Below are 26938 nucleotides of genomic sequence, written 5' to 3' on the forward strand. Positions count from 1 at the left end.
AGATTTAGGTTTTACCCTTTCTGGCTCAAGGCAAGATAACTTAAAAGCAACAAATCTTTCCAGGCTCAAAGAATTTGTGACCCTTGCGCACAGGCAAGAACGAGGAGCTGGAATTGCAAAGGTGATTATACCCATTCTGTGTCGAGTTCATATATAGATTGCTGCAAGCACAGACATACAGTCACTTCACAAAAACATCATATACATCTAGCTGGTACGGTAGCAATGAGAATTGAAGGCAATTCTCAACAGATAGTAACTGCACAATCCTTTTTTTTTTAATTTAGAGTGCCCAATTCTTTTTTTTCTAATTAAGGGACAATTTAGCGTGGCCAATCCACCTACCCTGCGCATCTTTGGGTTGTGGGGGTATGAGACCCACGCAGACACGGGGAGAATGCGTAAACCATAAACCCCACATGGACAGTAACCTGGGGCCAGGATCGAACCTGGGTCCTCGGCGCCACAAGGCAGTAGTGCTAACCACTGCACCACTGTGTTGCCGTAACTGCACAATCCTAATCCCGTCTGTATCTGCCCATGGAGACAAGCGCTCTCCCAATTTACTTACATCCTATGGCCACTAGTCACCATGACATTTCTGTTGATACCACTCTGCTGAATCACACTCTCCCTTGTAACTCCTGATGCCCAAGTTCCCTCTAAAACAATGGGCTGGGTTCTCCGCTCCCCTTCTCCACGTTCACTAAATTATCTGACTGCTTATACCACATTCAGTGCCGGGATAAGCAGGAGGTTACTCCAATTAATTACTGGTAAGACTGATGCCATTGGGGTAAATCTTCTGGTCCCGCCCGCTGTGGGAATCGTCACGAGCGGAATGGAAACCTTGACGGCCATTTTAAGGCCTGTTAACCACGGGCAAGGTTTCTGGTCTCAGGGCAGGCGGAACCTGAAAATCCCACCCAATGTCTTTGGTCCTCAGTACAAACTCCGCCCAACAGCTACCGATTCCATTCCTGTCCCAGGCAATTGTCGGAGTCTGAGCCGGATTGTTCACAGCTTCTATGCTATATTTGACTTTCAAAGGAGTTTCGAAGCCTGCATCCTTTCCATCACAACGACGCTCTACTTTCATCTCCATAGCAGCAACTGACATCAACTCGCCTCGGCTGATTTGCTTCTGAAACTCTCACCCTTCACTATTCAAATAATCTCCTGGCCAAACTCCCAGCTTCCACCCTTCACAGATTTGGGACTGGGTTCTCCCTTTGGGACACTGTGTTGCCGCCGGAACTGAATAGTGCACATTTCCGTTGGGGACTCTATTCGTTCGCGATTCAGGATGTGCAATGGGCCGGCACTCTGCCGGCATGAAACAGAAACAATTCCCGGCCCAGCGGGCGATGAAATCGCCGGGGCTGGATTTAATGTCAAATAGCCTGGCAGCTGGAGCTGTTTTTAAGCGCTCCACTTACCACACACTCACTGCAGCCACCAAGATGGCTCAGAAAAGACCTGCACCCCAAGTTCAGATGTCCAAGGTGGACCCACTGCTCCATGCCAATGAGGAGAGGTGGGGCATCCTCTTCCCCAGGGTGGGCAGCAGACTCAAGGCCTCCCTACTGAACAGCGCCGAGGAGGCGGTGTCAGAGGCAGTCAGTGCTGCCAGTCTCACCAGGAGAGACAGCTGGTGATCCGGAGGGGTGGGGACCACTGGCGAGGTCTTTGCACTGAGAGGGGCAGAGAGCCATGGAGGGTCCATAGACAACAATGCAGGTATCCTCTGTTTGGGGTGAGCTCTGCTAACCCCCGCTTCCTCTGCAATGGAGGAGTGCCAACACCTGGAGGGCTGCTGATTGAGCTTGGCCACGCCCTTCCCCTTGCTGATACCACTGGGATATGAAGGTTTCCAGAGGGGCGGACTGGATGGGCTCTTACATCATCAGAGGTTCTCTGAGCATTGTTAAGGGAAATTTACATTAGAGGTTATTCATTTATTCATTAAGAATCTCTCTATTTTATTATGTTTAATTATTAGCTTATGCCTGCAATAGTGTGGACTGCTGAGTCATTCTATACCAGCTTACTCACCACGGCAATCTAATTCTGCAATGACCTGATAAGTACGGTTACTGGCGAGTCATTCTCTAACTGACCTACTGACATCTGCAATGTTCCGATTAATTGCTGAGTCATTCTGTTTCTTACAACCGGACCGTTAACTATTGAGACACCTGTTATCCTTGTCATTCTGGACAAGGAGTTGTGGACGTTAGTTAACGGATGGTCTCAGAGGAATGTGATTGGAAGCTAATTGCTGCTAGGGGGGCCTAATTGGTCGCGTATGTAACCCCCCAAGCTAATGAGGAACTAACCAAGTGTGTACATGTATAAAAGAGGCTAACTCCCGTTGTATAATTGAGAAGGTGACCACGAGCACTGCAGAGTGGCTGGCTTTCTCCCAAAAGCTGTTGCCAATAAATTGACTTGACTCAACTCTTTGGTGTGAATAAGTTATTTACCACTTCAGCATTCACAGGACACAGTGAGAAATCAGCAGGGTGAGCAGCCAGGAGCCTGAAAGTAGCACCAAAGGGATGTGTTAAATCCCATACCAGGCTCCCCGAACAGGCATGTGGCGACTAGGGGCTTTTCACAGTAACTTCATTTGAAGCTTACTTGTGACAATAAACGATTTCCATTTCAATCCACGCACTGCAGCAATGGCGCTCTCAGCCAGTCCACCGCGATTCAGAGGGGGACACCCCGAGTACATGGGCCAAGTCTTTCCCCACTACTGCCCCAGCTCGCACAGACCTTCCTCAGCAAGACCGACAAGTTTGGAGTTTTTTTGAGAGATTCTTTAGCCTCTCGGACCGCCTCAGCAGACGTGGCACCCAGTCCTGCTTGTAAATACTTGCACAAATTTGCACCTGCACAATTTCCGCCTAAGGGAGGAGCAGCATCACAGAGGGGTGGAGCATGAAGTGTCCAACCCACAAATAATATTTAAATCCATGCAATTGGCGGAGCACAAACTTTGATATCACCGCCAGCGAGGGACTGGAGCATGGCGACGGAACGGACGCAGGGCGCAAAACATGGTTTTTCCATTTTGTGCAATTAACCGCCCGATTGCGATTCCCAACACCGGCATCGCACAGCAAAGTATTCCGCCCTTGATCTAGAAACACAGAAAATAGGAACCGGAGGAGGCCATTCGGCCCTTCGAGCCTGCTCTGCCATTCATTATGATCGCGGCTGATCAGCCAACTCAGTAACCTGTTCCTGTTCTCCCCCATATCCTTTGAGCCCCTTAGCCCGAAGTGTTGTATCTAACTCCTTCTAAAAAACAGACAATGTTTTAGCTTCAACTACTTTTTGCGGTGTCGAATTCCACTCTCTGGGTGAAGAAATTTCGCCTCACCCTGACTTGCACCAAGTCCTGTTCGCCTAGGACTCCTTGCTGACTGACGTTGTGACCTAGTCTGGAAATTCCTCAATTTTAAAATTTGTTTCCTTGTTTTGAAATTGGCTCCTCCAAGTCCGCACCTTCCTCTCCTCCAAGTCCACACCTTCTCTGTCTCCTAATGTTTGTCCACGCTTATCCTTGTTTTGTATGCTACAAAAATCTCTATAAAAACATTTTGTTTTTTAAACGTCCGGGCCTTCCTCCAATCACGTGCCCTCCTCCAAGTCTGGCCTTTTGCACATCCTCAGTTTTAATCACCTCACTACTGGTGGCCATGATTTCATTTGTCAAGGCTCCAAGTTCTGGAATTCCCTCTATAAACCTCTCCACCTCTCCCTAACACCAAACTCTTTGTTCAAGCTTTTTGTCAGCTGCATTAAATACCTGCCATACAAAGCTTATTGCCCTTGATAACACTCCTGTGAAACACCAGGGGGCCTGTCATTGGATTAAAACAGCTCCTCTGCATGTCGCTGCATTTCATATTGCTTGTAGAGCCTATAGCACCATCCAGTGGTGGAAATGATAAGAGCAGGTGATGCATGACTCAATGGACTGGGACACAAAGCAAGACGGTCGCTATATATCTTAACTACGGGCGCGATCTGACAAATCTCTTTGTAACTTAAAATAAAATTAATAATTAGGAATTCACTGCATTTCTAACTTCTCTCACTCTATCCAACATTCATATCTGATGCATTTCATAGAATCCCTGCAGTACAGAAAGAGTGATGATGTGGAGATGCCGGCGTTGGATAGGGGTGAGCACAGTAAGAAGTCTTACAACACCAGGTTAAAGTCCAACAGGTTTGTTTCAAATCACTAGCTTTCGGAGCACTGCTCCTTCCTCAGGTGAATGAAGAGGTAAGTTCCAGAAACATATATATATATAGACAAAGTCAAATGACAATACTTTGAATGCGAGCATTTGCAGGTAATTAAGTCTTTACAGCCTCAACCGGGACCTTGGATACATGTCGCATTACCATCACCCCCCATTATCTGGCCTGGGCTTGCAAAATCCTACCAACTGTCCTGGTTTGAGACAATTCACACCTCTTTAACCTGGGATTACCCCTCCCTCTGGATCGGTAAAGACTTAATTACCTGAAAATGCTCGCATTCAAAGTATTCAAAGTATTGTGATTTGAACAAACCTGTTGGACTTCAACCTGGTGTGTAAGACTTCTTACTGTTCAGAAGGAGGCCATTCAGTCCAGCGAGTCCACACCAACCCGTGAAAAGAGCACCCTACCTAGGCCCATCCCCTGCCCTATCCCTGTAACCCCATTACCCCATCTAACCTTTGGACACCAAGGGGCAATTTAGCATGGCAATTCCACCTAACCGGCACGTCTTTGGACTGTGGGAGGAAACCGAAGCAGCCGGAGGAAACCCACGCAGACACGGGGATAAACTCCACACAGACAGTGACCCAAAGTTGGAATGGAACCTGGCTCCCTGGCGCTGTGAGGCAGCAGTGCTAACCACTTTAGGGAGTCTCTTGGGGAGGTGGGGGTCCCTTTATTTAGGAGGTGTCTCTTGTGGGGGGGGGTTCCCTTATTTAGGCAGTCTCTGGGGGATCCCCCTATTCAGGGGGTCTCTGGGGAACGGTTGGCCACCTCCGTACTTGGGGGAAGAGAGGGGGGACCCAGAAAATCCACTGGTAGGGAGCTGGTTCGCGATGCGGCTGTGAGAGGGGTGCTGCTTTGCGATGTCGGGGGGGATGCTAATGGGTGCCCGATAGAGGGAATCCCACATAATCCTCGACATGCAGAAATGTGCATGGCGAGGTATAGCGAATTGCATCAGTTCCAATTCATCTCCGGTAGGGGAACATAGGGCGAGTTTCTACGCCCCTCCGCCCCCCCACCCCCACTCCGTCGGGATTCTGCGTTACGCTGGCTGGTCAATGGGGTTTCCCATTGTGGGGCAGCCCCACGCCGTCGGGAAACCCCCGGGCTGCAGGCAAAAGGGAGAATCCCGACGGCGGAGAATACAGCCCATAGTCTCCCAAACGGAGAATCCCAGCCTGGATTTTTATTTCCAAGATTGTTAATCTGAGTTCAAATTCTCCAAATGCCAGAAGGGGATGTGCTGTGTTGCTGCTTCTTGTGTGACACAGTAAACAGTCTACTTTCTTACCTTCTGAATTCTGTCCATCCTTACACGATTCTTGTCCTTCAAGCAGGAGCTGTGGCCTATAGATGTAATATTAATATAAATGAGGAGCTTGACTTTCATCAAATAAGTGTCCTGTTCTTTTCAAAATAAAAGAAAAGTGTTAAAGAGAAAAGATCCCAAGACAAAAGGCCCTGAAACAAGAGCTTGACCTTCAAATTACAATGTGGTGAACCAGCTTGCCGTTGTTGGTGAAAGAGTGATAGAATCTCTCCAGTGCAGAAGGAGGCCATTCGGCCCATCAAGCCTGCACCCACCCTCTGAAAGATCACTGCACCCAGGTCCATTCCCCCGCCCACCCCACTCTATCCCCGTTACCTAACCTACACATCCTTGGACACAAAGAGGCAATTTAGCATGGCCAATCCACCTAACCTGCACATCTCTGGACTGTGGGAGGAAACCGGAGCACCCGGAGGAAACCCACGCAGGCACAGGGAGAACGTGCAAACTCCACACAGGCAGTAGCCCAAAGCTGGAATTGATCCTGGGTCCCTGGCGCTGTGAGGTAGCAGTGCTAACCGCTGTGCCGCCCAATACTATGGGCAGTTAATGTTTTGTAGTTTTGCTCAGTACCCTCGTTCCCAAATAAAAGCAGGTGTACTTTAATTCTCTCACAAGCAGGAAATTCTAGAAACACAATGACAAAAAACCCTCCCACTGGAAAGAAAAAGGTGCGGGCGATGTCGAGGGAGAAAGGACACCAGCAGTTTGATAAAGGCAGGCGGATGGGCTAATGATTTTTTTTGGATTTTTAAAAATAAATTTAGTGTACCCAATTCTTTTTTTGTCCAATTAAGGGGCAATTTAGCGTGACCAATCCACCTACCCTGCACATCTTTGGGTTGTGGGGGTGAGGACCACACAGACAAGGCGAGAATGTGCAAACTCCACACGGACAGTGACCCAGAGCCGGAATCGAACCCGGATCCTCGGCACCGTGAGGCAGCAGTGCTAATCACTGCGCCACTGTGCCATCCCTGGAAGGATCGTCTTTTTGCTTCACATGTACACTGTCCCAAGTAGTAAACCATAGACCAGTTAGTTTAACATCTGTCGTTGGGAAATTGTTGGAATCCAGTATTAAGGAAGTAATAAAAGGACATTTAGAATGTCAAAACGGAATCCATCCGAGTCAGCATGGTTTTATGAAGGATAAATCATGTTTGACTAATTTGCTTGAGTTCTTCAAAGATGTAACAAGCCAAGTGGATAATGGGGATCCTGTAGATCTAGTATATCTGGACTTCCAGAAGGCATTTGATAAGGTGCCACACAAAAGGTTGATTCACAAGGTTAGATCACTTGGACTTAGGGGTAATTTATTAGTTTGGATGGAAGACCAGCTAACCGACAGAAGGCAGAGTCGGGATAAATGGGTATTTTTCTGGTTGGCAAGATGTAACTATTGGGGTGTCACAGGGTTCGGTTCTTGAACCCCAACTATTTACAATCTATATTAATGACTTGGATGTAGGAATAGAAGGTTTTATAGCCAAATTTGAAGATGACACTAAAATAGTTGGGATAGTAAGTTGCAATGAGGAACATAGAACATAGAATATACAGCACAGAACAGGCCCTTCGGCCCATGATGTTGTGCCGAACCTTTGTCCTAGATTAATCATAGATTATCATTGAATTTACAGTGCAGAAGGAGGCCATTCGGCCCCCTGAGTCTGCACCGGCTCTTGGAAAGAGCACCCTACCCAAACTCAACACCTCCACCCAACACCAAGGGCAATTTTGGACACGAAGGGCAATTTATCATGGCCAATCCACCTATCCTGCACATCTTTGGACTGTGGGAGGAAACCGGAGCACCCGGAGGAAACCCACGCAGACACGGGGAGGACGTGCAGACTCCGCACAGACAGTGACCCAAGCCGGAATCGAACCTGGGACCCTGGAGCTGTGAAGTAATTGTGTAAAAGTAAAACATTTACAAATGGATATAGATTGGTTCGGTGAGTGGGTCAAAATTTGGCAGATAGAGCTTAACGTGGACAAATGTGAGGTTATCCATTTTGTGGGAAAAATGGAAAGGCAACTTATTAAATGAGGAGAAACGTCAGAGTGCTTTGGTGCAGAGGAATCTGGGTATCTTTGTGCATGAATCTCAGAAAACTAGTATGCAGGTACAGTAGGTAATAAGGAAAGCAAATGGAATTTTAATAATAATAATAATTTTTATTATTGCCACAAATAGGATTACATTAACACTGCAATGACATTACTGTGAAAATCCCCTAGTCGCCACACTCCGGCGCCTGTTTGGGTACACTGAGGGCGAATTCAGGATGTCCAATTCGCCTATCGAGCACGCCTTTCAGGACTTGTGGGAGGAAACCGGAACACCCGGAGGAAACCCACGCAGACACGGGGAGAATGTGCAGTCTCCGCACAGACAGTGACTCAAGTGGGAATCGAACCTGGGCCACTGGCGTTGTGTGCAACAGTGCTAACCACTGTGCTACCGTGCTGACAGGCCTTCGTAGCTAAAGGAACAGAGTCTAAAAGTAGGAAATTGTTGCTGCAGCTGTACAAGGCATTGCGAAGACCGCACCTGGAGTACTGTGTACAGCTTTGGTCCCCCTATTGGAAGAAGGATGTAGTTGCATTAGAGACAGATCGGAGGAGGTTCAGCCAATTGATTCCAGAGATGAGGGGTTTGTATAGAAAGAGATTGAACAGTTTAGGCCTATTATCTTGAGTTTAGAAGAATGAGAGGAGATCTAATTTGTCCAATGTGTGCAGGAGGGTTTCCTGACACAGTATGTAGATAGGCCAACGAGAGGCGAGGCCATATTGGATTTGGTACTGGGTAATGAACCAGGACAGGTGTTAGATTTGGAGGTAGGTGAGCACTTTGGTGATAGTGACCACAATTCGAGTACGTTTACTTTAGTGATGGAAAGGGATAGGTATATACCGCAGGGCAAGAGTTATATCGGGGGGAAAGGCAATTAGGATGCGATGAGGCAAGACTTAGGATACATCGGATGGAGAGGAAAACTGCAGGGGATGGGCACAATGGAAATGTGGAGCTTGTTCAAGGAACAGCTACTGCGTGTCCTTGATAAGTATGTACCTGTCAGGCAAGGAGGAAGTGGTCGAGTGAGGGCACCGTGGTTTACTAAAGCAGTCGAAACACTTGTCAAGGGGAAGAAGGCGACTTATGTAAAGATGAAACATCAAGGTTCAGTTAGGGCACTCGAGAGTTACAAGTTAGCTAGGAAGGACATAAAGAGAGAGCTAAGAAGAGCCAGGAGGGGACATGAGAAGTCTTTGGCAGGTAGGATCAAGGATAACCCTAAAGTTTCTATAGATATGTCAGGAATAAAAGAATGGCTAGGGTAAGAGTAGGGCCAGTCAAGGACAGTAGTGGCAAGTTGTGCTTAGAGTCCGAGGAGATAGGAGAGGTGCTAAATGAATATTTTTCGTCAGTATTCACACAGGAAAAAGACAATGTTGTCGAGGAGAATACTGAGATTCAGGGAACTAGACTAGAAGGGCTTGAGGCTCATAAGGAGGAAGTGTTAGCAATTCTGGAAAGTGTGAAAATAGATAAGTCACCTGGGCCAGATGGGATTTATCCTAGGATTCTCTGGGAAGCTAGGGAGGAGATTGCTGAGCCTTTGGCCTTGATCTTTAAGTCATCTTTGTCTACAGAAATAGTGCCAGAAGACTGGAGGATAGCCAAATGTTGTCCCCTTGTTCAAGAAGGGGAGTAGAGATAACCCCGGTAACTATAGACCAGTGAGCCTTACTTCTGTTGTGGGCAAAATCTTGGAAAGGTTTAGAAGAGATAGGATGTATAATCATCTGGAAAGGAATAATTTGATCAGAGATAGTCAACACGGTTTTGTGAAGGGTAGGTCGTGCCTCACAAACCTTATTGAGTTCTTTGAGAAGGTGACCAAACAGGTGGATGAGGGTAAAGCAGTTGATGTGGTATATATGGATTTCAGTAAAGTGTTTGATAAGGTTCCCCATGGTAGGCTACTGCAGAAAATACAGAGGCATGGGATTCAGGGTGATTTAGCAGTTTGGATCAGAAATTGGCTAGCTGGAAGAAGACAAAGGGTGGTGGTTGATGGGAAATGTTCAGACTGGAGTCCAGTTACTAGTTGTGTACCCACAAGGGTCTGTTTTGGGGCCACTGCTGTTTGTCATTTTTATAAATGATCTGGAGGAGGGCGTACAAGGATGGGTGAGTAAATTTGCAGATGACACTAAAGTCGGTGGAGTTGTGGACAGTGCGGAAGGATGTTACAAGTTACAGAGGGACATAGATAAGCTGCAACGCTGGGCTGAGAGGTGGCAAATGGGGTTTAATGCAGAAAAGTGAGAGGTGATTCATTTTGGAAGGAATAACAGGAAGACTGAATACTGGGCTAATGGTAAGATTCTTGGCAGTGTGGATGAGCAGAGAGATCTTGGTGTCCATGTACATAGATCCCTGAAAGTTGCCACCCAGGTTGAGAGGGTTGTTAAGAAGGCATACGGTGTGTTAGCTTTTATTGGTAGACGGATTGAGTTTAGGAGCCATGAGGTCACGTTGCAGCTATACAACACTCTGGTGCGGCCACATTTGGAGTATTGCGTGCAATTCTGGCCGCCGCATTATAGGAAGGATGTGGAAGCATTGGAAAGGGTGCAGAGGAGATTTACCAGAATGTTGCCTGGTATGGCGGGAAGATCTTATGAGGAAAGGCTGAGGGACTTGAGGCTGTTTTTGTTAGAGAGAAGAAGGTTAAGAGGTGACTTAATTGAGGCATACAAGATGATCAGAGGATTGGATAGGGTGGACAGTGAGAGCCTTTTTCCTCGGATGGTGATGTCTAGCACGAGGGGACATACCTTTAAATTGAGGGGAGATAGATATAAGACAGATGTCAGAGGTAGGTTCTTTACTCAGAGAGTAGTAAGGGCGTGGAATGCCCTGCCTGCAACAGTAGTGGACTCGCCAACACTAAGGACATACAAATGGTTATTGGATAGACATATGGCCGTTAAGGGAATAGTGTAGATGGGCTTTAGAGTGGTTTCACAGGTCGGCGCAACATCGAGGGCCGAAGGGCCTGTACTGCGCTGTTATGTTCTATGTTCTAATTGAGGTAGATATGATGATCTAAGGTATTGACTAAGTAGACAAAAAGGGGGTGCTTCCTCTTGTGGGGCAATCTAAAAGGAGTGGTCATAGCTTTAGGATAAGAAGTAGCAGATTTAAAACACAGATGATGAGAAATTACTTCTCTCAAAGATTTGGGAATCTGTGGAATTCACTACCCCAGAGTGAGGTGGATGCTGGAACATTGAGTAAATTTAAGGTGGGGACAGACAGATTTTTAATTAGTAATGGGTTGAAGGGTTATGGACAACGGGCAGGAAAGTGGAGTTGAGGCCAGGATGAGATGAGCCATGATCGCATTGAATGGTGGAGCAGGCTCGAGGTACCGAATTGCCTAATCCTGCTCCTAGTGCTTACATTTAATGTGGGAGAGGGTGGGGGGATTGGGAGAATTCCTGTTACCTCAAGACTTAGTCGAGCATTTGCCTAGTTTCTGAGGATTCTTACCTTTTGATAATAAACTGAATGTCCTCACTTGCTTCCAAAATCTTCTGAAGTTTTGAAATTCCAAAGCAATTGGGTTTCCGGAATGGGATACCCTCCGGCAAGCCATCCACAAACAATTCTTCAGGATGGGACTGGAATTTCAAATAAGGGATCTTCACTGGATCGGAGAATCCCATTGCTTCACCTGAAATAGAAATGACAGTTACAACACCATCGAGAAGGTGAATTAGTTTGAATGATTGAGAGTGTGTTGTAGAAAACACTGGAGAACAGCTTACAGTCAGAAAGTTCTCTACAGACTGGTACTGGAGCAGGTCCTGAATGCTCTACACAGACTGGTACTGGAGCAGGTCCTGAATGCTCTACACAGACTGGTACTGGAGCAGGTCCTGAATGCTCCACAGACTGGTACTGGAGCAGGTCCTGAATGCTCTACACAGACTGGTACACTGGAGCAGGTCCTGAATGCTCTACACAGACTGGTACACTGGAGCAGGTCCCGAATGCTCTACACAGACTGGTACTGGAGCAGGTCCTGAATGCTCCACAGACTGGTACACTGGAGCAGGTCCCGAATGCTCTACACAGACTGGTACTGGAGCAGGTCCCGAATGCTCCACACAGACTGGTACTGGAGCAGGTCCTGAATGCTCCACAGACTGGTACTGGAGCAGGTCCTGAATGCTCTACACAGACTGGTACACTGGAGCAGGTCCTGAATGCTCCACAGACTGGTACACTGGAGCAGGTCCTGAATGCTCCATACAGACTGGTATACTTGAGCAGTTCCTGAAAGTTCTCTACAGACTGGTATACTTGAGCAGGTCCTGAAAGCTCTATACAGACTGGTATACTTGAGCAGGTCCTGAAAGCTCTATACAGACTGCTACACTGAGGCAGGATTGAAAGATCTCTATAGACTGTTACATTATGGAACAGGTACTGAAAGGTCCCTACAGACTGGTACACTGGAGCAGGTCCTGAAAGTTCCCTACAAACTGGTACACTGGAGCAGATCCTAAAAGCTGTACACAGACTAGTAACACTGGAACAGTTCCTGAAAGATGTATACAGACTGGTAACACTGGAACAGTTCTTGAAAGGCCTCTACAGACTCGTACACTGCAGAGCAGGTCCTGAAAGTTCTCTATAAACTGATATACTGCAGAGCAGGTCCCGAAAGCACGATACAATCTGGCACACTGAGAGCAGGTCCAGAAACCTGTATACAGGCTGGTAAACTGGAGAGCAGGTATATAGACAGGTACACAGCTGAACAGATCCTGAAAGCTCTATACAGACTGGTACATTGAAGCAGGTCCTGAAAGCTATATACAGACTGATCTGAAAGCTATGTACAAACTGGTATACTGCAGCAAGTCCTGAAAGCTCTATACAGACTTCATAGACTCATAGAATTTACAGTACTGAAGGAGGCCATTCGGCCAATCGAGTCTGCACCGGCCCTTGGAAAGGGCACCCTTATTAAGCCCACAGCTCCAATACAGATGGGGGGTGAGAAGGTAAAATCAAACACTAATGTTTTGTGCTTAAACAAAGGAGATTACAATGGGATGAGAGAAGAACTAGCTAAGGTAGACTGGGAGCAAAGACTTTATGGTGAAACAGTTGAGGAACAGTGGAGAACCTTCCAAGCGATTTTTCACAGTGCTCAGCAAAGGTTTATACCAACAAAATGGAAGGATGGTAGAAAGAGGGAAAATCGACCGTGGATATCTAAGGAAATAAGGGAGAGTATCAAATTGAAGGAAAAAGCATACAAAGTAGCAAAGATTAGTGGGAGACTAGAGGACTGGGAAATCTTTAGGTGGCAACAGAAAGCTACTAAAAAAGCTATAAAGAATAGTAAGATAGATTACGAGAGTAAACTATCTCAGAATATAAAAACAGATAGTAAAAGTTTCTACAAATATATAAAACAAAAAAGAGTGGCTAAGGTAAATATTGGTCCTTTAGAGGATGAGAAGGGAGATTTAATAATGGGAGATGAGGAAATGGCTGAGGAACTGAACAGGATTTTTGGGTCGGTCTTCACAGTGGAGGACACAAATAACATGCCAGTGACTGAATGAAATGAGTCTATGACAGGTGAGGACCTTGAGAGGATTGTTATCACTAAGGAGGTAGTGATGGGCAAGCTAATGGGGCTAAAGGTAGACAAGTCTCCTGGCCCTGATGGAATGCATCCCAGAGTGCTAAAAGAGATGGCCAGGGAAATTGCAAATGCACTAGTGAGAATTTTACCAAAATTCACTAGACTCTGGGGTGGTCCCGGCGGATTGGAAATTAGCAAACGTGACACCACTGTTTAAAAAAGGAGGTAGGCAGAATGCGGGTAATTATAGGCCAGTGAGCTTAACTTCGGTAGTAGGGAAGATGCTGGAATCTATCATCAAGGAAGAAATAGCGAGGCATCTGGATGGAAATTGTCCCATTGGGCAGACGCAGCATGGGTTCATAAATGGCAGGTCGTGCCCAACTAATTTAGTGGAATTTTATGAGGACATTACCAGTGCGGTAGATAACGGGGAGCCAATGGATGTGGTATATCTGGATTTCCAGAAAGCCTTTGACAAGGTGCCACACAAAAGGTTGCTGCATAAGATAAAGATCCATGGCATTAAGGGGAAAATAGTAGCATGGATAGAGGATTGGTTAATTAATAGAAAGCAAAGAGTGGGGATTCATAGGTGTTTCTCTGGTTGTCAATCAGTGGCTAGTGGTGTCCCTCAGGGATCAGTGTTGGGCCCACAATTGTTCACAATTTACATAGATGATTTGGAGTTGGGGACCAAGGGCAATGTGTCCAAGTTTGCAAACGACACTAAGATAAGTGGTAAAGCGAAAAGTGCAGAGGATACTGGAAGTCTGCAGAGGGATTTGGATAGGCTAAGTGAATGGGTCTGGCAGATGGAATACAATGTTGACAAATGTGAGGTTATCCATTTTGGTAGGAATAACAGCAAAAGGGATTATTATTTAAATGATAAAATATTAAAACATGCCGCTGTGCAGAGAGACCTGGATGTGCTGGTGCATGAGTCGCAAAAAGTTGGTTTACAGGTGCAACAGGTGATTAAGAAGGCAAATGGAATTTTGTCCTTCATTGCTAGAGGGTTGGAGTTTAAGACTAGGGAGGTTATGTTGCAATTGTATAAGGTGTTAGTGAGGCCACACCTGGAGTATTATGGTCAGTTTTGCTCTCCTTACTTGAGAAAGGACGTACTGGCACTGGTTATGGTGTTCGGGCCGGAAAGTGGAGCTGAGTCCACAAAAGATCAGCCATGATCTCATTGAATGGCGGAGCAGGCTTGAGGGGCCAGATGGCCTACTCCTGCTCCTAGTTCTTATGTTCTTATCCCCATTACCTAGTAACCCCACCTAAACATTTTTGGACACTAAAGGTAATTTAACATGGTCAATCCACCTAATCTGCACATCTTTGGACTGTGGGAGGAAACCGGAGCACCCGGAGGGAACCTACGCAGACACGGGGGGAATGTGCAGACTCTGCACAGGCAGTGACCCAAGCCGGGAATCGAACCTGGGACCCTGGAGCTGTGGAGCAAATGTGCTGACCACTGTGCTACCATGCTGCCCACTTGTACACCGGAGCAGGTCCGAAATGCTCTATATAATTTGGTACTCTGGGTAGCAGGCCTTGAAAGCTGGATACAGACTGGTACACTGGAGATTAGGTCCTGAACGTTCTGGAGGGGGGGGGGGGGAAGATCTGCCAGAACATCTCGGCTATGCTAACATCACAAAATGATAGTCTCAGGTGAGATCTGCTGACCTCATTCCCTGGCCGCTCCCCTTGCTTTAGATTGATAAATCTGATGTGTTCAGAGCTGACCCATGTCATGTCAGAATGTTACATTCCAGGGACATCAGCCATTGTGTGGAAATCTCTCATCTGGGGTCTATGTCCCGTAGTGGGGGCAAGAAGCTGGAGTGTTTCCCCCTGCAGGGATCAGCGGGTAAACACGCCCTACCTTCCAGCCCTGACCTCATTAATTGTGCAGCTTGGTGTTTTATGTTATATTCTGTGGTGGGGCAGGGTGATTGCATATAGGCTGCCATCATGTCCAGGCATTATATTGATCTGTTATTAAAGACAGAAGCTGGACCTCACGAAAATAAAAGATAGATCTCCAGGAGCACTGAGACCAGAGGATGGACTCCCTTCAGGACACCGAACCTGCAGACGCTCCCCCGCCCCACTGCCGTGGTTTTGCAGGATTGCCAGGGACTTCCATCCTGAACTCCGGAGACATTCCCAGGCACTGTTCAGGTGAAATTCATGCTGGCGTAAAACCTCTGAATTCCCCCACCCCACCCGCCATTGAACTTACCATTGCGGGCATGGGAGAATTCCGCCCATTACGTTTTTCCCACCTTCTCCAATGCTGAGGTGAGTGGAGCTGAAGGTGGATGTGTAATGTTAGGGGAGGAAGCGAGAGTCCTTCCAAGCTCTAATTGATAATGAGGATCTCAAACCTCTGATGCTGCTCCATGTGGCGAGTGTTACAAAACTATTAATAATGTCTTCAAACTCACCATACTTTCTGTTGAAAAGGTTCTCCACCTGTTTCCTCAGTTGTAAAATCTTTTCATTCCATTCTTCTGCAGGAAAGCACAGAATCAGAAATGAAGCCATTTAATGATCTTTAATCCATTGGCTGGAAATCTGAGTTGAACTTTTAAAAATAGACTGTTCATAAAACAGAGACTGAAGAGATTTGAGCTCACAGCCCAAGGTGGCTAATCTCAATTTGCATCACTATACATTCCACATTCCAATTAATTGGCCCAGAGTCAGTCTGTCCGAAAAACCCATCAAACCAGCGACTTCAGGGGTGTTTGAGGGATTCACGTCTGCTTTCTCATTGGCAAAGCATCTATGGTGATCACCTGAGATATTCAACTATTGGAGACGGGCCATTAAGACAAGTCCTTGGGCAATGGGTCCCCAGCTAAGTTAGCTTCCAAACATGGCCTTATCAAGTTGCCTTTGAAATACACAGAAATACTCAAGTCCGGTGGTGGCGGCGGCACTAAGGATCTGGGGTCAGTGGAGAAGACACAGGGAGGTGGACGGAGCCTCAGTTTGGACCCCGATACGCAACAATCACTGATTTATCCCAGGCAAAATAGACAGAGGGTTTCAAAGTTGGCATAGGGCAGGTATTAAAAGGATGGGGGACCTGTTCATAGATGGGACTTTTCCCAGCTTGAAAGCGCTGGAGGAGAAATTAAATTTCCTACCTGGAAATGCCTTCAGATACCTTCAGGTACGCGCCTTTCTTAAAAAACAGGTGGTGACATTTCCGTTGCTACCCCCACGTAGGATACAAGATAGGGTGGTCTCCGGCACCTGGGTAGGGGAGGGGAAGGTGTCGGACATCTACCAAGAACTACAGGAGGCGGAGGAAGCCCCAGTGGTGGAACTTAAGGGCAAGTGGGAGGAGGAGCTAGCCGGGGAGCTGGATGCGGGCCTGTGGGCGGATGCCCTAAACAGGGTTAATTCCTCTTCATCATGTGCCAGGCTTAGCTTAATCCAGTTTAAGGTGGTCCACCAGGCACACATGACGGCAACGAGAATGAGCAAGTTCTTTGGGGTGGAGGATAGATGTGCGAGGTGTACAGGAAGTCCAGCGAACCATGTCCATATGGTCTGGGCATGTCCGGCTCTTAAAGGATTCTGGCAGGGATTCGCTAAGACAATGTTCAAGATCCTAAACACGCGGGTGGTGCCGAGTCCAGAGATAGCGATCTTTGGTGTGTCAGACAATCTGGGAGTTCAGGAAGCGAAAGAGGCCAAGATCTTGGCCTTTGCCTCCCTGGTAGCCCGGAGACGGATCTTTTTAATGTGGAGGGACTCGAAGCTCCCGAGTGTTGAGACCTGGATTGGTGACATGGCTGGGTTTTTCGGTCTCGAGAAAATAAAGTTTGCCTCGAGAGGGTCCATGATGGGGTTCTCTCGGAGGTGGCAGCCGTTCCTCAACTTTCTAGGAGAGCACTAAAATGTCAGCAGCAGCAGCAATCGGGGGGGGGGGGGAATGTATTCTTGTTCTTTTTTCTTTATATAATGTGTTAACGTTCACCTTGTTTTGTTAAATGTTGTTAATGCTTATGCAAAAATTATGTTTTGATAAAAATCTGAATAAAAATAATTTTAAAAAAAAGAAATACACAGAAATTTTTTTAAATTCCCCTCGCCGTTAGAGAAGGAAGGTCACATGACAAGCCAACCTTTTGTATGTTTTAAGCACATGCTTTCACAGCAGACTGAGAGCGAGCAGCTTAGGAAGATGACCTAACTTGGACCCCTTCGGCCTCTTTTTTCTCCAATCCACTAAGCTTTGAGCTCTGCTTGATGACTGCGATCATCTGGGACCCCCCACCCCAGGGACAGAGATTTCTTAGAAGAATTCACTCCAGCACTACTGTCAAAAATCAATAAACAGATTATTCTCTCCTTGCTCTTTCTGGGATCTTCCTGTGTAGAGATGAACTTCTTTGTGACTAGGCGCCAAAAGTATTTCATTAGCTGCAGAAATGCTGTGACAGCTTGAGGTCACGCACAGAATTACATAATAACAAGTTCTTTCAACAGATTCTTTTCCCGATGTGTTTGATGTGCTAACCTTTTCTTCAGTGGGCTTTGCACTAACTGTAACTTATCAGCCTCAATGTCAGTAATAATCGCAAACTACTGACCTTTCAGCACCATATGTTGATCTTCATGGTTGGAAACATTATCCTGTGCAGAATCTGAGGTGGGGAAGGGGGAACACACCAGTGTTACAGTTAGTTACAGACCATCAGTTATACCCTTGAGGACATTTTCAATGTTCTGGAAAAATAAATCTCTCTCTGATTGAACAATCCAAAATCTATGTGGCCTCGTCACCAGCCAAGCATTGCTTACCAGGACTGTCTCCAGTTAGCCTTGATTAAAGCAGTAAGCCTAGGCTTCAGAAACTCGGCCATAGTAACCTAGCCACGTCACTAAGCAGAACAGCTTATACCCCGCACAGGGCCTAGGTCCCACCCTATTATGGAGTTTCACTGACATTTTGAATGCGGAAATGTGTATAATCTGTACGTTAAGGATGAACGTGGACTTAGGGCGGGTGGTGGGATGGGTCTGGGACAGGCGTGGGAAGGGGATACATAGCATAAGGTGGATCAAGTTCATAATTTGCCCCATGGTGGCACATTGGTTAGCACTGCTGCCTCGCAGCGCTGGGGACCAGGGTTCAATTTTGGCCTCGGGTAACTGTGTGGAGTCTGCACATTCTCCCCGTATCTGCGTGGGTTTCCTCCGGGTGCTCCGGTTTCCTCCCACAGTCCAAAGATGTGCAGGTTAAGTGGTTTAGCAATGCTAAATTGCCCGTTAGCATCCAAAGGTTAAGTGGGGTTTCAAGGATAGGGCGGGGAAGTTGGCCTAGATAGAGTGCTCTTCTGGCGGGTTGGTGCAGATCTAATGGGCTGAATGGCCTCCTGCTGCATTATGGGATTCTATGATAATCCAAAGCGCTTGTTGGGTATTAGTTTACACATTCCCTGTTAGCATTCAACACACTCTACAAACATTATCCTGCGACCAATTTATTACAGCAGGGCCTCTGTTGATATGAACATTGTTCACACTGTATGCCCAACAAATTAAATAAAATTGCACAAGATGCACACCCACATTGTTGGCTGTGGGGCAGATGGGCAGTGGTGAGGGTCAGATCTCTACTCAGCCAGGCTTCCTCTGCCAGCCTGAAACTTCTATGAAATGAAGCATTTCCCAGATTCTTCCACTAATGGAGCACTGTCCAAGCATTGGGAAGGAGTTGGGGTAGGTAGAGGAGAGGTATTATAATATGCAGAGAATTCTGCTCAGTCAGCCATGGCTCAGTTGTTCTCAAGGGTCCGGTTTCAAGTCCCCCTTCAAGGCCTGAGCACCAAAATCAAGGCTGAGGGAGCACTGCACTGTCTGAGGTGCTGTCCTTTGAATGAGATGTTGAATCAAGGCTACCTCTGCTTGCATGGGTGTATGTAAACAATCCCGTGACACTATTTCGAAGAAGAGCAGGGGAGCTATCCCTTGTATCCTGACCAATATTTATCCCTCAATTAACATCACAAAAGTCTTTATCACATTGCTGTTTGTGGGAGCTTGCTGAGTGCTAATTGGCTGTTGTTTCTCCTACAATACAACATGGATCACAGTACAAAAGTATGTCATTGGCTGTGAAGCACTTTGAGATGTCTGATGCTCATGAAGAGCATGATAGAAATGCAAGGTTTTTTTTTGTTGTTACTAAGCTACAAGGAGAGGTCAGGTACCTGAGGGAAGGGCGGCACGCCGGTGCAGTGGTTAGCACTGCTGCCTCATGGCACCGAGGATCCGGGTTCGATCCCGGCCCGAGTCATTGTCCGTATGGAGTTTGCACAGTCTCACCACCACAACACAAAGATGTGCAGGTTAGGTAGATTGGTCACGCTAAATTGCCCCTTAATTGGTAAAAAAATTACAAATTTTTTTTAAAAGGTACCTGAGGGAGACTCCAGCAATACACTGTGTTCCTCGGAGGTGGACTTGTCAGAAAGGCTTTCGCTGAGATCGTCTGAGGCAGTACTTGAATCTGTCAGAAGAAACAGAAAAATAGGTCTCAGAGAGAGTGAAAGGCTGTTCAAGTGGATGATCCACGACTTTGGTGCTTCTCTGATCACCTGCTTTCTCACAAATATACACACACACACACACATATATATATATATATATATATATTTGCGGACACACACACGTGTAGTCACACGCAGACATGAAGACACACACATGCAGACACACAAACTCCCAGATGCACACACATGCAGACACACACGCAGACAAGTATACGCACACACACATGCAGACATAGACACGTGCAGTCACACGCAGACATGAAGACACACACACATACACACACACAAACTCCCAGACACACACACATGCAGACAAGTATGCACCCACACGCAGACAGACATAGACATGCGTGCACGGACACTGACATGGACACAGTCACACACAGCAATCCTGGATGTTTCATTCAGTGCAACCATTTTTAATATCACACAGTAATCATTACAAACAATAGCAGAGTCAGATATTGCCCACATAGTTGCCCTCAGATCTCCCTCTCCTCACTCAGGCTGCAGGAACTACTTCCTGCTCCCCGCTGCCAGTATTTTGGGAGCTTCTCAAAATGCATAAAATTGATCAGCGGGGTTAACAATCCCAAAAATTGTTTCCATCTAATGTCTTTTTTATCCAAAAAAAAGCGTGAAAAAGCAGAGATCTGGTCTGAGAAAAGGAAAACGACACAGACATATTCAGCAGATGTGGCTTTTTTAAAAAACCATACAAAGCATCAAGATTACTGAGTGCTATGGGAACGAGGATAGAAGTCTGTCTGCCTCAGCTCTCATGTTGGGTCGAGTTTGAGGACAAGATAAACCACAAGACAAACTAAAGCTCCACAGGACAGAGAACCAGGATACCAGATTTCCCCTGCGGACACCCACAACCGCAACAGGATGCTGATGTACAAACACAACAGCGCCTGTATCTTTGGCATAAACACCAGCATTTGGCTTGAACATTTGCTCTAATGCTGCCACTCAGTCAGAATCCTGTAGAGAACAGAGGGTCCCTGCGCTTCTCTCCGCCAGAGATGGAGATCCATGTTTTATAAAAAGTTAGTGCACAGTGGGAAACCCTTATAGCAGTTTCTGGCTTTATTAAAGAGCGCGGAGAGAGGGCGAGACTTCAATAAAGAGCGCAGAGAGAGAGGGCGAGACTTCTATAAAGAGCGCGGAGAGAGGGGCGAGACTTCTATAAAGAGCGCGCCCGCGGAGAGAGGGGCGAGACTTCAGTAAAGAGCGCGGAGAGAGGGGCGAGACTTCTATAAAGAGCGCAGAGAGAGAGGACGAGACTTCTATAAAGAGCGCGGAGAGAGGGGCGAGACTTCTATAAAGAGCGCGGAGAGAGGGGCGAGACTTTATTAAAGAGCACAGAGAGAGAGACGCAAGGCTTCAGTAAAGAGCACGGAGAGAGGGGCGAGATTTTATTAAGGAATTTGGAGCATCCCTGGGAAGGTAGGTGATATAAAAACCTACCTTGGCATCTGTGGTGAAAGTGAAGGTAAGTGGTACATGAAGGTAAGAATTTTAAAGTTTAGAAACTAAAATTTTAAAACCAAATTGGATATAAAAACAAGTTTAAAAAAATAATAACAATAATATATATTTAAGGGTTAATTTAAGGGTTAAGGCATGTCAGGAGGACTCAGGCTCGTGCCATGCTCCGCGTGTGCAATGTGGGAGTTCAGGGACCCTTCCGGTGTCCCTGACTCTTTCACATGCAGGGAGCTGCAGCTCGTGTTAGACCACTTGACGGCTCTGGAGCTGCGGGTGGACTCACTTTGGAGCATCCGCAATGCTGCGGACGTCGTGGATAGCACATTCGCTGAGTTGGTCACATCACAGGTGGAAATTACTGAGGGAGATAGAAACTGGGTGACCAAAAGAGAGATGAAGAGTAGGAAGGCAATGCAGGTGTCCCCTGTGGTCATCTCCCTGCAAAACAGATATAACGTTTTGGATACCGTTGAGGGAGATAGCTCACCAGGGGAAGGCAACAGCAGCCAGGTTCATGGCATCGTGGCTGGCTCTGCTGCGCAGGAGGGCAGGAAGAAGAATGGCAGGGTTATAGTGACAGGGGACTCAATTGTAAGGGGAGTAGACAGGCAGTTCTTTGGATGCAATCGAGACTCCAGGATGGTATGTTGCCTCCCTGATGCAAGGGTCAAGGATGTCTCGGCGCGACTGCAGGCCATTCTGAGGGTTGGGGGGGGGGGGTTGTTGGTGAACAGTCAACTGTCGTGGTGCATATAGGCACCAACGGTATAGGTTAAAAAAATGGGATGAGTTCCTACAAGCCCAATTCAGGGAGTTAGGAGTTGAATGTCAGGATAGATAAGGTGAATGCGTGGCTCGAGAGATGATGCAAGAGAGAGGGATTCAAATTCCTGGGGCACTGGAACCGGTTCTGTGGGAGGTGCGACCAGTACAAACTGGACGGTCTGCACCTGGGCAGGACTGGAACCAATGCCCTGGGGGGGGTTGTTTGCTAGTGCTGTTGGGGAGGGTTTAAACTAATGTGGCTGGGGGATGAGAACCAATGCAGGAAGTTGGAGGAAAGTGAAATGGGGTCAGAAACAAAAGGCAGTAAGGGAGAAAGTGTATGGCAGAGAAGCCACAGTCAAAAATCAAAAAGGGCCACAGTACAGGGTATAGTGACTGAGGAGAGCTCAGTGAATATGCCCAGTAATACTAAAAGGAATAAAACGGGAAGTAAAAACATAAATGGAAAGCGAAGCAGCAGGTCATTACATGAAGATATGGGTTCAACAAAAAGGAAAATTAGGAGAAAAGTTAAAAGGAAAAATAACTTAGGAGAGGTTACTAATGGAAGAATTAAGTTTCAAAACGGAGGTACAAAAGCCAACATAAGGATACGTTACCTAAATGCTCGTAGTATTCGGAATAAGATAAATGAGTTGATGGCGCAAATCATCCTGAATGACTATGATTTAGAGGCCATTACTGAAACATGGTTAAAGGATAGCCACGACTGGGAGTTAAATATCCGAGGGTATCAAACTATTCGGAAGGACAGAGTGGATGGTAAGGGAGGTGGTGTGGCTCTGTTATTTAAGGATTACATCCGCGCAGTAGTGAGGGATGACATCGGTGCTATGGAGGATAAGGTTGAATCCATTTGAGTGGAAATCAGGAATGGTAAGACGAAAAAGTCACTGATAGGAGTAGTCTATCGGCCACCAAATAGTAACATTATGGTGGGGCAGGCAATAAACAAAGAAATAACTAATGCATGTAGAACTGGTACAGCAGTTATCATGGGGGATATTAATCTACATGACCTGGTTGGTCAAGGCAGTCTTGAGGAGGAGTTTATAGAATATATCCGCGATAGTTTCCTAGAACAGTATGTAATGAAGCCTACAAGGGAACAAGCGATCCTAGATCATTTAAAAAAAAAATTTAGATTACCCAATTCATTTTTTCCAATTAAGGGGCAATTTAGTGTGGCCAGTCCACCTATCCTGCACATCTTTGGGTTGTGGGGGTGAAACACACGCAAACACGGGGAGAATGTGCAAACTCCACACAGATAGTGACCCAGAGCAGGGATCGAACCTGGGATCTCAGCACCGTGAGGCAGCAGTGCTGCCCAGACAGAATTGATTAATGATCTCATAGTTAGGGATCCTCTCGGAAGGAGTGATCACAATATGGTGGAGTTTAAAATACAGATGGTGGGTGAGAAGGTAAAATCAAACACTAGTGTTTTGTGCTTAAACAAAGGAGATTACAATGGGATGAGAGAAGAGGTAGACTGGGAGCAAAGACTTTATGGTGGAAGCAGTTAAGGAACAGTGTAGAACCTTCCAAGCGATTTTTTCACAGTGCTCAGCAAACGTTTATACCAACAAAAAGGAAGGACGGTCGAAAGAGGGGAAATCGACCGTGGATATCTAAGGAAATAAGGGAGAGTATCAAATTGAAGGAAAAAGCATACAAAGTGGCAAAGATTAGTGGGAGACTAGAGGATTGGGAAATCTTTAGGGGCCACAGAAAGCTACTAAAGAAGCTATAAAGAAGAGTAAGATAGATTATGAGAGTATAAAATATAATGCTCAGACTATAAAAACAGATAGTAAAACTTTCCACAAATATGTAAACCAAAAAAGAATGGCTAAGGTAAATATTGGTCCTTTAGAGGATGAGAAGGGAGATTTAATAATTGGAGATGAGGAAATGGCTGAGGAACTGAACAGGTTTTTTGTGTCGGTCTTCACAGTGGAAGACACAAATAACATGCCAGTGACTGATGGAAATGAGGCTATGACAGGTGAGGACCTTGAGAAGACTGTTATCACTAAGGAGGTAGTGATGGGCAAGCTAATGGGGCTAAAGGTAGACACGTCTCCTGGCCCTGATGGAATGCATCCCAGAGTGCTAAAAGAGATGGCTCGGGAAATTGCAAATGCACTCGTGATAATTTACAAAAATTCACTAGACTCTGGGGTGGTCCCAGTGGATTGGAAATTAACAAACGTGACACCACTGTTTAAAAAAGGAGGTAGGCAGAAAGCAGGTAAGTATAGGGCAGTTAGCTTAACTTCAGTAGTAGGGAAGATGCTGGAATCTATCATCAAGGAAGAAATAGTGAGGCGCCTGGATGGAAATTGTCCCATTGGACAGATGCAGCATGGGTTCATAAAGGGCAAGTCATGCCTAACTAATTTAGTGGAATTTTATGAGGACATTACCAGTACGGTAGACAAAGAGGAGCCAATGGATGTGATATATCTGGATTTCCAGAAAGCTTTTGACAAGGTGCCACACAAAAGGTTGCTGTAAGATAATGATGCATGGTGTTAAGGATAAAGTAGTAGCATGGATAGAGGATTGGTTAATTAATAGAAAACAAAGAGTGGGGATTAATGGGTGTTTCTCCGGCTGGCAATCAGTAGCTAGTGGTGTCCCTCAGGGATCAGTGTTGGGCCCACAATTGTTCACAATTTACATAGATGATTTGGAGTTGGGGACCAAGTGCAATGTGTCCAAGTTTGCAAACGACACTGTGAGTGGTAAAGCAAAAAGTGCAGAGGATATTGGAAGTCTGCAGAGGGATTTGGATAGTTTAAGTGAATGGGCTAGGGTCTGGCAGATGGAATACAATGTTGACAAATGTGAGGTTATCCATTTTGGTAGGAATAACAGCAAAAGGGATTATTATTTAAATGATAAAATATTTAAAAATGCTGCTGTGCAGAGAGACCTGGGTGTGCTCGTGCATGAGTCGCAAAAAGTTGGTTTACAGGTGCAACAGATGATTAAGAAGATGAATGGAGTTTTGTCCTTCATTGCTAGAGGGATGGAGTTTAAGACTAGGGAGATATAAGGTGTTAGTGAGGCCACACCTGGAGTATTGTGTTCAGTTTTGGTCTCCTTACCTGAGAAAGGACGTACTGGCGCTGGAGGGTGTGCAGAGGAGATTCACGAGGTTAATCCCAGAGTTGAGGGGGTTGGATTACGAGGAGAGGTTGAGTAGACTGGGACTGTACTCGTTGGAATTTAGAAGGATGCGGGGGGATCTTATAGAAACATAGAAAATTATGAAGGGGATAGATGGGATAGATGTGGGGAGGTTGTTTCCACTGGCGGGTGAAAGCAGAACTAAGGGGCATAGCCTCAAAATAAAGGGAAGTAGATTTCGGACTGAGTTTAGGAGGAACTTTTTCACCCAAAGGGTTGTGAATCTATGGAACTCCCTGCCCAGTGAAGCAGTTGAGGCTCCTTGATGAAATGTTTTCAAAATAAAATAGACAGTTTTTTGAAGAATAAAGGATAATGGTGTTCGGGCGGGAAAATGGAGCTGAGTCCACAAAAGATCAGCCATGATCTCATTGAATGGCGGAGCAGGCTCGAAGGACCATATGGCCTACTCTTGCTCCTAGATCTTAAGTTCTTATTATGAAAGATCTCTTCCAATTAATATTATTCCACTGCCTTTTCCCCAAATAACTGTTTAAAATATTTATCCACTATCCTTTCCACAATCTGTTTCCATCACAGTTTCTGGTCAGCTAATCCATGGCCTAAAGCCTTCTGCACAAAAAAACATGAATCTCGTTCATTTTAAATTGATGTGTTCTAGTTACTGACTCACTGAGACCAGTTGGCGACTCACTGGAGACCAGTTGGCTATTCACTTGAGACTAGTTGGCGACTCACTTGAGACCAGTTACTGACTCACGGACCAGTGGAAATATTTGTTGCTGATTTACCCCGTCAAGACACTTCATAATTTCGATCACTTCCATCAGAATTGATTTAGTTCCGATGTAAAACGTTTCCCAATTTTTCTCTAGTCCCTCCGTCCTGCTGCCATTATTACTTATAGATTTTGCATTCTCTCCACCACCTCGATATTCTTATTAAAATAGGCTATCAAAATAGGGACACTATATTCCAACTGAGACCAGGAATGGACAGACTTTAATTCATGTCCTTCCACCATCTTTATAGCCAGTGGCTGCATGTTTGGAGTGTTTGATTTGTCACCATTTACAATTGCCCACATTCCTCACATTGATCCATACCCCACTCAGGCTTTTGAAGAGGGATGTGTAATGATGTCATGGCTGTGTTGTAATTCACCAACTGACCGCTAGGAGTCTCACTAGTATATAAGTGAATATTAGATTCGGGTGACCCCTCAGACAAGCTGGAGGAAGCTGGGGAGAGGCTGCTTGTGCATATTCACACTATTAATCATGTGTTGTTTGTGTATATTTGACCCACATTAATGTTAATAAATTGTTCATAGCTTTAGCTACAAGTGTTCTTGTAATATAAATCAGGCCTTCCGACAAGAACATTACAGGAGGCGGCAGAGATTAAGAAACAAGGTCAGGAAAGCTGGTGATGACAATAAAGGCCCCAGTTACTGAGTCTCCCGCTGGCACCATTAATGCTGAGTCAACCGTTGCTCATATTACAGACAAGTCTCTAAAACTATGTCAAAAGGCAATTGAAAACTTGCAGTCAGATTTGTCTCACCACTTGTTACTGGTTCAATAATT

General features: G+C 46.0%; 1 protein-coding gene across 11 annotated transcripts in view; it reads right to left on the reverse strand.

Annotated features, from left to right (window-relative positions):
• Nucleotides 1–26938, reverse strand: part of gtf2ird1 (GTF2I repeat domain containing 1) — a 322923-nt gene that overhangs the window by 86205 nt on the left and 209780 nt on the right. For 7 of the 11 annotated variants that reach the window (XM_072469282.1, XM_072469285.1, XM_072469290.1 and 4 more), the window contains 5 exons: nucleotides 19778–19867; nucleotides 17946–17999; nucleotides 15783–15848; nucleotides 11202–11385; nucleotides 5589–5640 (listed from right to left, as the gene is read on the reverse strand). In XM_072469282.1, coding sequence (XP_072325383.1) covers nucleotides 5589–5640; nucleotides 11202–11385; nucleotides 15783–15848; nucleotides 17946–17999; nucleotides 19778–19867 — 446 coding nt within the window. Of the gene's footprint in view, nucleotides 1–5584; nucleotides 5641–11201; nucleotides 11386–15782; nucleotides 15849–17945; nucleotides 18000–19777; nucleotides 19868–26938 lie in introns of all 11 variants that reach the window. The other 4 variants (XM_072469286.1, XM_072469284.1, XM_072469289.1 and 1 more) reach the window with 2 other exon arrangements.

Source organism: Scyliorhinus torazame, chromosome 12 (genome assembly GCF_047496885.1).
Source record: "Scyliorhinus torazame isolate Kashiwa2021f chromosome 12, sScyTor2.1, whole genome shotgun sequence".
Classification (NCBI taxonomy): Eukaryota; Metazoa; Chordata; class Chondrichthyes; order Carcharhiniformes; family Scyliorhinidae; genus Scyliorhinus; species Scyliorhinus torazame.